The 13,799-nt window shown below is 52.4% G+C and overlaps 1 protein-coding gene across 4 annotated transcripts in view; it reads right to left on the bottom strand.

Annotated features, from left to right (window-relative positions):
- RAB11FIP3 (RAB11 family interacting protein 3) overlaps positions 1–13,799 on the bottom strand; it is a 98,254-nt gene that overhangs the window by 20,890 nt on the left and 63,565 nt on the right. For 2 of the 4 annotated variants that reach the window (XM_035266334.3, XM_035266335.3), the window contains exons 5-7: positions 8,935–9,084; positions 6,149–6,283; positions 927–962 (exon numbers count right to left, since the gene is read on the bottom strand). In XM_035266334.3, coding sequence (XP_035122225.2) covers positions 927–962; positions 6,149–6,283; positions 8,935–9,084 — 321 coding nt within the window. The remainder of the gene's footprint in view (positions 1–926; positions 963–6,148; positions 6,284–8,934; positions 9,085–13,799) is intronic. The other 2 variants (XM_035266336.3, XM_035266337.3) reach the window with 1 other exon arrangement.

Below are 13,799 nucleotides of genomic sequence, written 5' to 3'. Positions count from 1 at the left end.
AGAAAACTATCCACACTCACAGTCCAAACCAACACGGTCTCAAGTTTATCTTCCGGGCACCCGTTTTCTCAAGAAGCTACAGAAAGATGTGCTGGACAAAAACACGGAGAAAACAAACAAGAAGGAAGAAGGGGCCAGGGCACTACAGAATCCAACCCCCAAAACAAACCCACTGGCGTCAGGAGACCTGCCCAGGACCATAGCCACGAGCACCATGGGCAAAGAGGAGCCTCCAGAGGGGATGCTCCAGAGGAAGCTGGAGAGGCCTCAAGTGGGAGGCAGGACGGCCACTGGGAAAGCAGGGAACATGAAGATGCAAAGGCAGTCCCTGACGGCAGCAGAGGCCACCCGGCAGCCACATTTCGAGGCTCCCTGGGAAGGGCCTCAACCCTGCATGTTTATTTCGCTGAGAACTGGCTGGGGAGGAAGATAAAAGTGTGTGTTGCCATCTTTCACAGCAGGAAGCCAACAGATCTGCGCATAGCTGAAAAATGAAGAAATGGTCTTTAGGAATTGGAGTCAGGCCCACCCCCTACCTTCAACTCACCTTGGGGAGCTGCCCAGACCCAGCTCTGAGAAGCCAGGTTCCTCACTGGGTCTGGCCAGTCAGAGCCAACCTAGAGCAGACATTTGGAAACCTGGCCCCTTCCAGATCTTGCAGTGAGCACAGAACAGGCCCAGCACCAAAAGCTTCTGACACCTACCTCCTGGTCACAAATCCGGGTCCAAACTCAGAGCCCTGGAAACCCCTTTCCCAACACCCCTCTCAGGATACCTTCAGCCCAAAGCCATGAAAAGTAACTTGCAGGAGTTTAAAAAATTCCATGGAAAATAACATTTTCTAAAAATTTTTTTTTTTTTTTAAACTATGATTAATAATCCACTTCAGAAGAACGTTTTTTAGTAGGAACCGGAGACCCACCTACCTGGCCACCTTCTTGCTGGAGAGCCGCTTTGTCGGACTGCAGGAAACAAAATAAACAGGAAAACAGTGTTAGAGAGGAGCAGGAGGAAGCAGGAAACTCAGGCCGTGGACATACAGGGCGGGCGGTCTTTCAGTGGCGCTCCTGGCATGCAGGGCCCCCCAGGCAAGCCCATGCACAAACGCTCACTCAGCAAGACAGCAAGGACATGGGCGGTACCGGGTGAGGCCGCGCACCTCTCATTACTCCGGCCCCCAAAGAGGCTTCCAGATGCAGCCACTCCAGACCGCAATCGAGGGGCCAGCGCCACACCTGGTCCTGCCAGCTGGCCACCCTGTCCCAATGCTTCTGAAGCCAAATTACCCCCAGACACTTGGCCTTTGGAGGCCCCCATGTGAGAAGTGACCCAGGCCCCGCCCTAACAGGGATATCCCGCCCTAACAGGATAGTTTGCCTCTGGCTTCAAGCTTGGCACTGATGCGTCACGCTCAGAGCACCTGCCCGGGCATCAGTTTGGAAACTTTTCCCACTGCCATTTCAGGGCAGGAAATGTAGCCAAGCACACATCATCTGTCTGATTTAAACATCTGCAGTGGCACATGGGCCAAACTTACCTTCTCTCTCATTTCTGAGGTCCATAGTTGTAATTTCCAATCTAGCCGCTAAACTACTAGCCTCAGCCTGCAAGAAGACACACGTCCCCTGGGGCCTACGAACCAGCATGGTCCTGAAACTCAAAAGCCACATCTCTCTTCAGTTTACTCGTCTGAAGAACATTTATGATTTCCTTTCTGGTCAGGGAGAAAAATCTGAAGGAGTCAGCTCCTGTGCCAGCTGTTAATGTAGGGCCCCTCAGCTCCAAGTCCATCCTTTTTACCTGCCCGGTATTAGCAGAGCTGGGCCCTTAGCAGGTTCTTCCTCCGTGTAGCAGAGGGAGCCATGAAACCAACATAGCAGGAAGCAGTTTGCCTCCTGGATCTGACCACTTGCTGCACGGCCCTCCAACACATGCAGCCTCCCTGGCGCCCACTCCAGGAGCGTCCTGCCCACTGCAGCCAGTAGCCAGACTCCTCAGGTAGCTGTGCTCTAGTGGGTGCCTCTGCCAAGTGTCCTGCAAGAGAAAAGCTTTCCTGGCAGCCAGGAGGCAGATTCTCCAGAAGCCTGGACAGCACAGGGGTCTTGCCCACCACAGACCTCAGCCCTGGGTGGCCGAGGCTACAGCTGGGGGACCCGGTGGCTGCACCTGTGGCTGGTGTCCCTATGCTCTGCAGAGTTCTTTTACTCATCCTAGCCAGTGCCTCATTACTCCAAATGGCTGTGAAAGTCATTTTCTTTCCCTAATGATTTTTATTTTTTTTTCTTTGTTTGTATTATTATTATTTTAAATTTCTTTTTATTTTTTTAAAGACGGGGTTTCACCATGTTGGCCAGGCTGGTCTTGAACTCCCGATCTCAGGTGATCTGGCCACCTTGGCCTCCAAAGTGCTTGGACTACAGGTGTGAGCCACCACGCCCGGCCTTTTATTATTTTTTTGAGACAGATTCTTGCTTTGTCGCGCAGGCTGGAGTGCAGCAGCACCGTCTTGGCTCACTGTAACCTCTGACTCCAGGGTTCAAGCGATTCTTCTGCCTCAGCCTCCTGAGTAGCTGGGATTACAGGCACAAGCCACCATCTGGCTAATTTTTTATATTTTTAGTAGAGGCGGGTTTTCACTGTGTTAGCCAGGATGGTCTCGATCTCCTGACCTCGTGATCCACGGGCATCAGCCTCCCAAAGTGCTGGGCTTACAGGCGTGAGCCACTGCACCCGGCCGTTTGTTTATATTATTATCTTTTTTTAGAGACGGGGTCTCACTCTGTTGCCCAGGCTGAAATGCAGTGGTGCAACCACAGCTCACTGCAGCCTCTACCTCCCAGTCATGTGATCCTCCCGCCTCAGCCTCCCAAAGCACTGGGATAACAGACGGGCACCACCACACCCAGCTCATTCTTTGTATTAAACTTTCCCTGTTCAAATTACTGTGTAACTGTCCTTTCCTGACTGGAGGCTAATAATATATATTTTAATACAGCTCTGTTTTTTAAAAAACGTTTTCTTTTTCAGAAGGAGTCTGTGTTGCCCAGCCTGGAGTGCAGTGCTGCCATCTTGGCTCACTGCAACGTCCACCTCCTAGATTCAAGTGATTCTCGTGCCTGAGCCACTTAGTAGCTGGAATTACAGGCATGTGCCACCCTGCCTAGCTAATTTTTGTATTTTTAGTAGAGATGGGGTTTTGCCATGTTGGCCAGGCTGGTCTAGAACTCCTGGGTTCAAGTGATCTGACCACCTTGGCCTCCAAAAGCGTTGGGATGACAGGTGTGAGCTGCCCTGCCCAGCCTTAATAGAAATCTAGCTTTATCCTATTATTACTGAGACTGCCTAGAACTAACAGGACAGGACAGACTCATCATTCAATTTATTACTGACTCTCAGGCCTGGGCCGGCAGCCCAGCAGCATTTACAGTTTGAACGTAAACCTCCAGGCACAGCACACTTCTTTTTTTTTTTTGAGACGGAGTTTCGCTCTCGTTACCCAGGCTGGAGTGCAATGGCGCGATCTCGGCTCACCACAACCTCCGCCTCCTGGGTTCAGGCAATTCTCCTGCCTCAGCCTCCTGAGTAGCTGGGATTACAGGCACGCACCACCCTGCCCAGCTAATTTTTTTGTATTTTTAGTAGAGACAGGGTTTCACCATGTTGACCAGGATGGTCTCGATCTCTTGACCTCGTGATTCACCCGCCTCGGCCTCCCAAAGTGCTGGGATTACAGGCTTGAGCCACCGTGCCCAGCCCACACTTCTTACTTTCTACAAAAGGGAGTGTTTTTAGAGGCGCCAGGATACCTGGAAAATGCAACAGCTGTGGGCCTGTTTGAGGGTCACCACTGGACACTATCCAACATCAAAGCTTCCAGAGGTGAGCTGGACTAACTCGCCTCTTGTCACTCACAAAGCATGACCAAGTAAGTTTACTCTCAGGAAATTCCATGGAAACCAAAAGGCAAGATTCACATCTCCTCCACTGAGTGTTACCGGGAGACCTTTCTGACTGGCAGTTGTGTGTCCTGATTGTGTTGAATTGAATAGCATGTTAACCACTTGGTAGTTTTTTTTTCCAGTTAGAGTTTGGCTCTGTTGCCCAGGCTGGAGTGCAGTGGTGCACTCTTGGCTCACAGCAGCCTCTACCTCCTGGGTTCAAGTGAACCTCCCATCTCAGCCTCCCAAGCAGCTGGAACTACAGGCCTGCACCATCATGCCTGGCTAATTTTTCTATTTTTAATAGAGACATAGTTTTGCCATGTTGGCCAGGCTGGTCTCAAACTCCGGGCCTCAAGCGATCTGCCTGCTTCAGCCTCCTAAAGTGCTGGGATTACAGGTGTGAGCCATTGTGTCTGGCCCACTTCACTGAGTCTCAGGAAAAAGGGCGGTAGAACCTGGACATGAGGCACCACAGGACTTGCTGGTTGTCCTTAGCTACACCCTAGTCCCTTCTTTGCCCCCACAAAGCCCAGTAGAGGTGACCATGGCAATCTTGGAACTAGTTCTCAGTGCGGGAATAACTCACTTCTATGTCAAAAATCTTCAGAGAATGAGAGATGAGACCTGAGTCTTCAGGTTTACTTTCACACACGGAGATGACAGGCTTGAACTCAACTTATCAGTGGGTGGGAGAGCACGTCTCTGTGTGGGAAGAACAAATGGTCCCTCACCAACCAGGCTGAGCCTTTATTCTCGGGCCCTCAACCCCCAGCTGAACACACGTACAGCAAACCCAAACTGATTTCCCCTAAAATAGAGGGTGGCAGATCTTTGTAATCATCACCAGATTCTGGAAGGCCTCAAGTCTCCCAGGAAGGCCCTCTTCAAAGAGCATTTCCACTTTCTCCTCATGCTGCCAAGACTCCCTGGTGCTCCAGAATGGCCATGAGGGCTGGGTGCCACCCCGACCCTCCCATCTGAATGGGCACTAGCTGGAGGCCCTGTGTTTTGAAGCATTTCAAGGAACATAAGAAGAGTTAAGTTGCTCTGGGAATGGAACTAGAGGCAGGACAGAAGCCTCAATGAGGCTGTGAGCAGTGAGCGCCCACCACCAAGGCCTCGGCAGAAGTCCCCTGGGGGCAGGAGCAGGCTCAAGACAGGTCAGCAGTTTCACATGGACCCCTAAACACGCTGGAGCTATCAGGATAGCTCACCTTTACAAACCCTCCCAATAGGCCAAGGCCTGTTCTTCAGGAAGCTGGCCCAGATCTCCAGCATGAGCCTGCCTGCTCACTCACCTCCTCTGCTAGGCTGTGGCTGCTGTGGAGAAGTCCAAAGTGGCCCGTCGCTTCTCCAGACCCTCCTTGAGAGCTGCCTACCCAGGGGTTTCCCCAAAGGCTTTACCGCAAGCGAAATCAACAAGATCCCTAACGGGCACATCAATATCTGCAAACCACCCAAAAATGTCTTCTGTGACTGGAGGTTAGCGGTGGGGAGCCAGCCACAGGAGCTGCCCTGCCGACACACAGGGATGGAGCTCCCTGACACGCTCACTGTGAGTATACAAAACCCCACTTGAACTAACATTCCTGAAAGCTGTTTACACATCTGTTCTTAAAGGCCAAATCTTTACCTTTCCCAACTGTCTCATGAGCTCAATGAAAGAAATCTTCTAGTAAAATGTAGAAAGTATCCTCCTTCAGACACGGAACAGACAGTACAGCTTGCAAAGACTGATCACCCTCCCACCAAGACAAGCAGCGGCCTGGGCTGCGCAAGCATGAGAGGAGGAGGGGCCCTGGCTGCCCACGGCATGCAGGAGAGGATGCCAGCCCGGGTGGCCCACGGCATGCAGGGGAGGAGGCGAGCCAGGCGGCCCACTGCATGCATGAGAGGAGGCGGGGCCTTGGCTGCCCACGGCATGCAGAAGAGGATGCCAGCCCGGGTGGCCCATGGCACGCCAGGGAGCCCATGGCGGGCAGGGAAGGAGGCGGCGCCCTGGTGGCCCACGGTGGGCAGGGAAGGAGGCAGGGTCGTAGGGAGAGTCCCGAGGCCTGAGTGTCTCCTGGTCGCCTCGGGGCAACCAGGCCAGGCCTCAGGAAGCACTGGAGTCCGGTCAGGCCCTAGGGGGGCTGTGGGCATCACCAGGCTGTGTGTTTCCCCCACACCCTGAAAACAGACAGCAAGGCCAGGCACTGGTCAGTTACCTATTCATTTCAAGATCACTCAGGCGGGCGGAAAGATCCTCAAGGCGGTTGATTTGTTTGTGGCACTGGCTACAGTAAAACTCAAACGCCTCATCAGTGAGGATGCTGTGCAGCTTTGCGGCAAGAGGGTCAGTGCTAGAGAGACAGAAGCATCCGTTCAGGAGAGGGTGGGGACCCATGGGGCCATCTGTGACTCTGCACGAGGGGCTGAGAACAGGACAGAACAGGACAGGAAGGACACGGTGCGGAACAAAAGCACATGGTGAGAGAATGAGCTGTGGACTGTTCTGGCTCTTGCCTTTAGAATGCAGTGAGCCCACAACCCTCAGCTGCCTCCAGGCACCCAGGACAGGCACCAGCCGGAGCAACAGGGGGGCCCTGAACACACCTGCTCCTCTGGGTCAGGCACCCAGAACAACGCAGGAGCAGCCCGAGAGCTTCCTCGAAAATCAAAAACCCTTCTTTAACAAGAAGGTAAACAACCACACTGCTTTCTCTTTTGGCAAAAGCATGTGAATGTGGCGGCAAAGCATGCCCCCAGGTACACTCGTGCTCAGAGTGCTGTTTATAATCACTCCAGAAACCACCTCTAGCAAAGCTACGCATGAATGGTACATCTACAACAGCTGTGTGATTTTTAAGATATGCATTAAGGTAGGGCACGGCAGGCAGCTCATGCTGGTAATTCCAGCAATGTGGGAGACCCAGGTGGGTGGATCACTTGAGCTCAGGAGGTTGAGACCAACCTGGGCAACAGTGAGACCCTGTCTCTACAAAAAAATACGAAAATTAGCCTGGCGTGGTAGCTCACACCTGTAGTCCCAGCTACTCAGGAGGCTGAGATGGGAGGATCATGTGAGCCCAGGGAGGTTGAAGCTGCAGTGAGTGGCGCTTATGCCACTGCAGCCTGGGCAATACAGTGAGATCCTGTCTCCAAAAAAAAAGACCTGTGTTAAAACTCAGTGTTCTGGCTGGGCGTGGTGGCTCATGCCTGTAATCCAAGCACTTTGGAGACCAAGGTGGTTGAATCACCTGAGGTTGGCAGTGCTGCAACCTCTACCTCAAAAAAAAAAAAAAAAAAAGACCAGGCTGACCAACATGGTGAAACCCCGTCTTTAAAAAAAAAAAAAAAAACAACTCAGTGTTCTATTTCATGGTGGTGCGCTTACCCTCCCTGTGACTGCACCTCCGCAGGCTTCTTGGGCACTGGCAGAGGGTGATGGGAAGGCAAAAAAGCAAAGGCAGCCTCATCTCGGGCACTGGGACCCGGGGACTATGGGAAACCATTCGGAAGCTCAAGTTAAGAAAGGCGGAAAGTGAACATACAACGTGGCAGACACCACAGCTTCAGCAGGCAACAGTGAGAACACTGACAGGAGACAGGGACCAACTAAACACTGGAGGAAGAGGTGACTACCAAGCACAGGGACACGCAGTTCAGAAACGCCCAGTGCTCTGGCCCTGGTCTCGACACCACATGCGCTGGGAGAGGAAAGTGCCTCTGAGGACCACCTGCGATGCCTCACACACGCACAACTCTCCCAGGGCGCTCGCCGGGACCAACCAGCACATAGGATACCTGTGCAGGGTCCCCACACCCAGGACTGAAGGGCGGCTTTGGGGAGGGCATATGGGGAATAGAGGGGGACCCTATGGGCAGACAAGGTGCTCGGCACAAAAGTGGCCCCTCCTGCACTGCCCTCCACCCACCTTCCCTGGGCCTCTGGGCCTCAGTAACAGCGGGTGGGCAGTGGGCAAGGAAAGACTCTTGCGGCTGCTTAAAGAGGCGGCCTCAGCCAGGCACGGTGGCTCACATCTGTAATCCCAGTGCTTTGGGAGGCCACGGTGGGAGGATCACGAGGTCAGAAGTTTGACACCATCCTGGCCAACAAAATGAAACCCAATTTCTACTAAAAGTACAAAAAATAAGCAGGGCATGGTGGTGGGCGCCTGTAATCCCAACTACTCGGGAGGCTGAGGCAGGAGAATCGCTTGAGCCCAGGAGGTAGAGGTTGCAGCAAGCCAAGATCACACCACTGCACTCTAGACCAGGCAAAAGGTCGAGACTCCGTCTCAAAAAAAAAATAGAGAGACAAAGAGACTAAGCCTTGACTGCTGGCAAAGAGGGAGAACAAGAACCCCGTAGCAAAGGGGAGAGGGGATTGAAGTGACAGCGCCATCAGCCAGGCAGGGGTCTTCTGAAGTCAGGAGTGTCCTTGAGGGATGACCCCTAACTCGGGGGCCCCAAGCCCTCAGATGTGGGTGCCCAGACCCCATGTTTGGATCCAAACCAAGAGGACTCTGTACTCCCTAGAGTCACTCTGGACACCTGTGAGCAGGCTTCTCGGCTGCCGGATGTCATGCTTCTATTTATTCGAAGCCACAGCTTTCCAGTTTGGGGATGTCAGGTATTTGTAAGGAAATGAATCCAAAGACTGACTTGTGATCTCAAGACCTCCCTCAAACGCCTGCACACACCACGATGTGATCCACTGCTCACAGCTAAGGAACCCGCAAGCTGAGTGTCCGAACACAGCTCTATACCAAGGTTCCGCTGAGGCCTCAGAGATTTGGAGTGATCTGGGGATGTAGCTGAACCAGAGGAACTTCACCCAACTTTCATCCAGGTATAAATTTAAAATTTTTGAATATGGTTTATTTAATCACGTTACATCAAGAAAAGGAAGTTCTCTCTTACCAATGTACGAACCAAAAAGGGAAACTTCTGATAACTAACCACGGGAAGAGGGGGGAAAGGAGTCTGCACCAGCACAAGGTGGCATTACCTGGGCGTGAGGAAAGTGGGGTCACTGCAGCCGAGCTGCCCATTGCACAGGGTCTCTGGGGCCAGCTCTGCCTCACTGCCTTCACCGTAGTCCTCAAAGTGCTCCTCGCCCCCGATCACCGTGATGACAGACTGGCCACGCGGGTAGGGCCTGCAAAGGAAAACAGAAATGATGTCTTCTCACTGAAGGCCATGGACACCCCTGAGTTGAGGGTGTGGAAGGTACTTTGCAGAGGGTGTGCTATACAAGTCACAGCTGAGTCCTGGGAACCACCTTAAAGAAAAAAAGCAGGGCTGGGTGCAGTGGCTAACACTTGTAATCCCAGCACTTGGGAGGCCGAGGCAGGCGGATCACGAGGTCAAGAGATCAAGACCATCCTGGCCAACATGGTGAAACCCCGTCTCTACTAAAAATACAAAAAATGAGCTGGGTGTGGTGGCGCGTGCCTGTAATCCCAGCTACTCGGGAGGCTGAGGCAGGAGTATTGCCTGAACCCAGGAGGCGGAGGTTGCAGTGAGCCTAGATTGAGCCACTGTATCCAGCCTGGAGACAGAGCAAGACTCTGTCTCAAAGAAAAAAGAAAAAAGGCGGCTGGGCATGGTGCCTCACGCCTATAATCCCAGCACTTTGGGAGGCCAAGGCAAGCAAATGACTTGAGTTCAGAAGTTCGAGACCAGCCTGGGCAACAGAGGAAGGCCTCATCTGCACAAAAGGAATTTAAAATCAGCCAAAAAACACCATTTTAAATGGCGGCACATGTCTGTAGTCCCAGGTACCCAAGAGGCTGAAGTGGGAGGATCGCTGGAGCCTGGGAGGTGGAGGCTGCAGTGAGCAGTGATGGAACCAGTGCACTCCAGCCTGGGCGACAGAGCAAGGCCCTGTCTCAAGGGAAAAAAAAAAAAAGGAAAGAACAGGTGAAATAGATTATAACAAATTTTTTTTTTTTTTTTTTTTAAATGGAGTTTCGCTGTTGTTGCCCAGGCTGGAGTGCAATGGCACGATCTCGGCTCACTGCAACCTCCGCCTTCTGGGTTCAAGCAACTCTCCTGCCTCAGCCTCCCAAGTAGCTGGGACTACAGGTGCGTGCCACCATGCCCAGCTAATTTTTGTACTTTTAGTAGAGACAAAGTTTCACCATCTTGGCCAGGCTGGTCTTGAACTCCTGACCTCGTGATCCGCCTGCCTTGGCCTCCCAAAGTGCTGAGATTACAGGTGTGAGCCACTGCACCTGGCCCCAAAAATTTTACATAGCTCAACCTGCAGTCGTTTAAAAAATTCCAGCCTCTTCACACTCCTCACTCTGCAGCAAGCGTGCTCTCCCACATCACGAGTTCCGCAGCCCCACGCGGGACAGCACAGGTCGACACAGACCAACACCTGGGTTCAAGCACCTTTGCCTCTTCTTTAGGGAGCTACTGTCCTCACACAACCACTGGGCGAGGGAGTTCAAACTTCTGCTTTCATCTAAAGCTTAACAGCAAATTCCCACTGGGAAAAGGAAGGGGATTCCAAGTACCCATCCTCCTTCTGAAGGGAGTGACTCCTCCACAGCCACGCTCTGGAAAACATAGCAGCTGGGGGCAATGGGGCACAGCCGTACCTGTATTTTTTAGGCTTCAAGGCGGCAGCTACCTGTCTGCATCAGTCCCCTTCTAAAATTAGGCTACATTACAGGAAGACTCTATTTTCTGTACTTTTTTTTTTTTTTTGAGACAAAGTTTCGCTCTCGTTGCCCAGGCGCAATCTTGGGTGATCCACCCGCCTCAACCTCCCAAAGTGTTGGGATTACAGGCGTGAGCCAGCGCGCCCAGCTCTATTTTCTGTTTCTTCTGATTGCTTGTTTTACCAACAGGCTCAGATGCTATCACAGAAAACTGCCCTCTGAGGGGAGGAGAATCAGCGAGAGGAAAGCACACACTGGTCCATTGGCCAGGAGGCCTTTCCCCGCCTCCCCGGAGCCAACAAGGGTGAAGCCTGCTCCTCCCTCAAAAGCAATGACAAGGGGCTCAGCACTGCTCACCACCCCATCTGCTCTTCTCAGGACAGTTTATCCTGATGCTTGACAGGAACAGAGGAGGCCCTCATGGAAGGTCACGCTGGGGATCATGAGGCCCATGCCACATGGCAGAGGCTATATAAAGCAGATATTAGGCAGGGCACGGTGGGTCACGCCTGTAATCCCAGCACTTTGGGAGGCTGAGGCGGCCAGATCACGAGATCATGAGTTCAAGACCAGCCTGGCTAACATAGCGAAACCCAGTTTCTACAAAAAATACTAAAATAATTTAGCCAGGCGTGGTGGCTGGTGCCTGTAGTCCCAGTTACTTGGAAGGCTGAGGCAGGAGAGTAGCAATTCTCTGGGAGGAGAAGGTTGCAGTGAGCCGAGATCATGTCACTGCACTCCAGACTGGGAGTCAAAGTGAGACTTGATCTCAAAAAGAATTTTTTGAATAAATAAACTGGATGTTCAGTGCATAGAGGTCCAACGTGCTTTCCACGCAAGGTCCACAGAATGTGGGCAACACTAGCTAGCAATCAGATCCAGCCACCAATGAGGTTTTGAAAATGTGTGTCCTCTAAAAGAGTTATACTTTTCTTTTTTTTCAGATGAAGTCTCACTCTATCTCCCAGGCTAGAGTGCAATGGCACGATCTCGGTTCGCTGCAACTTCTGCCTCCCAGGTTCCAGCGATTCTCCTGCCTTAGCCTCCCAAGTAGCTGGGATTACAGGCTCCCGTCACCCCGCCCACTAAATTTTTATATTTTTAGTAGAGACGGGGTTTCACCAAATTGGCCAGGTTGGTCTCGAACTCCTGACCTCAGAATCTGCCTGCCTTGGCCTCCCAAAGTGCTAGAATTACAGGCGTGAGCCACCTTGCCTGGCAAATTTACTTCTTAAAAACTAGTAAGAAAATACACACCTGCAATCCCAGCACTTTGGGATCGTGAGGTGGGCAGATTCCTGGAGCCCAGGTGTTCAAGACCACCCTGGGCAACATGTCAAGACCCTGTCTCTACCAAAAAAAAAATTAGCTAGGCGGGGCCGGGTGTGGCGACTCACACCTGTAATCCCAGAAGTTTGGGAGGCCAAGGAGGGCGGATCACTTAAGGTCGGCAGTTTGAGACCAGCCCGGCCAAGACGGCGAAACCCCATCTCTACCAAAAACCCAAAAAATTAGCCAGGCCTGGTGGCGGGTGCAAGTAGTCCCAGCTACTCAGGAGGCTGAGGGAGGAAAATCACTTGAACCCGGAAGGTGGAGGTTGCAGTGAGCCAAGATCGTGCCACTGCACTCCAGCCTGGGCAACAGAGCAAGACTGCCTCAAAACAAAACAAAAAAGTTACGTAGTGATCACGGATCTGAGTATGAAGATAAAACAGTAACACTTTTTTTTTTTTTTTTTGAGACGGAGTTTCGCTCTCGTTACCCAGGCTGGAGTGCAATGGCGCAATCTCGGCTCACTGCAACCTCCGCCCCCTGGGTTCAGGCAATTCTCCTGCCTCAGCCTCCTGAGTAGCTGGGATTACAGGCACGCGCCACCGTGCCCAGCTAATTTTTTGTAATTTTTAGTAGAGACGGGGTTTCACCATGTTGACCAGGATGGTCTCGATCTGTTGACCTCGTGATCCACCCGCCTCGGCCTCCCAAAGTGCTGGGATTACAGGCTTGAGCCACCGCGCCCGGCCAAACAGTAACACTTTTAAAGGGAAGCATAAGTAAACATCGTGGTGACTGCGGTAAGCAAAGATTTCTTAGGTGGGCCACAAAAGTGCTAAACAAAAGAAAAATGGATGAACTGGACCATAGTAAAATTAAAAACATCTGTTCCTCAAAAGGTGAAAGAGAGACCCGCAGAGTAAAAGAAAAAGCATCTGTGATACACACACCTCATGAAGGACACATACCTAAAGGACTCCTATAATCAGTGAGAAAAACACAGGGGACCCAATAGACCGGGGGCAAAGCCAAATCCCGCCACGGCCTGTTTCTCAAAATGGTTTCACGAGGACACTGACCCACATGCCTGTGGCTGCTTCTGCATCACAACAGCAGGGCTGAGCAGTTGCCATGGGGGCCATGTGGCCTGCAAGTCTTCTAGAGAGAAAGTCCGCAGACCCCTGCAATCAGCCAGCCAGCAGAGGAGCTCCCAACCCTAAGGAAAGGGGCACACCTTATTAGTCACCCAGGAAGCGCAAGTAAGAAGCTAGGCTGGAGGGACGAGCTCCCGATGACCATCCTGCTTATGTGACATGGTAAAAGCCCCATAAAACTGCACACCTCAACCATACCTCGCCTTTCTGTGGAAACTGCTCTCTGTAACCCTGATGTGACAGGCAAGCAGCCCAAACCCACGCCATCTTGGCCCCTGCGACTTGTAATAAGTAACTAAGGCCTGTGATTTCCACCCTACCCAGGCAGTGTGTAAACTAACGCTTATCTTGACTTCTGTGAACCACTTCAGTAACCATCGGAATGTCCGAAGCCCCTCACCCTCACCCCCACCCAGGAGGTGGTTTACAGAATGTCCAAAGCCCACTGGCCCTCGGAATGCCCGAAGCCCCTCACCTTCACCCCCACCCAGGAGGTGGTTTACAGAATGTCCAAAGCCCACTGGCCCTCGGAATGTCCGAAGCCCCTCACCCTCACCCCCACCCAGGAGGTGGTTTACAGAATGTCCAAAGCCCACTGGCCCTCGGAATGCCCGAAGCCCCTCACCCTCACCCCCACCCAGGAGGTGGTTTACAGAATGTCCAAAGCCCACTGGCCCTCGGAATGCCCGAAGCCCCTCACCCTCACCCCCACCCAGGAGGTGGTTTACAGAATGTCCAAAGCCCACTGGCCCTCGGAATGCCCGAAGCCCCTCACC

Source organism: Callithrix jacchus, chromosome 12, assembly GCF_049354715.1.
Source record: "Callithrix jacchus isolate 240 chromosome 12, calJac240_pri, whole genome shotgun sequence".
Lineage (NCBI taxonomy): Eukaryota > Metazoa > Chordata > Mammalia > Primates > Cebidae > Callithrix > Callithrix jacchus.
This window is presented reverse-complemented; position numbering and strand designations above follow the sequence as displayed.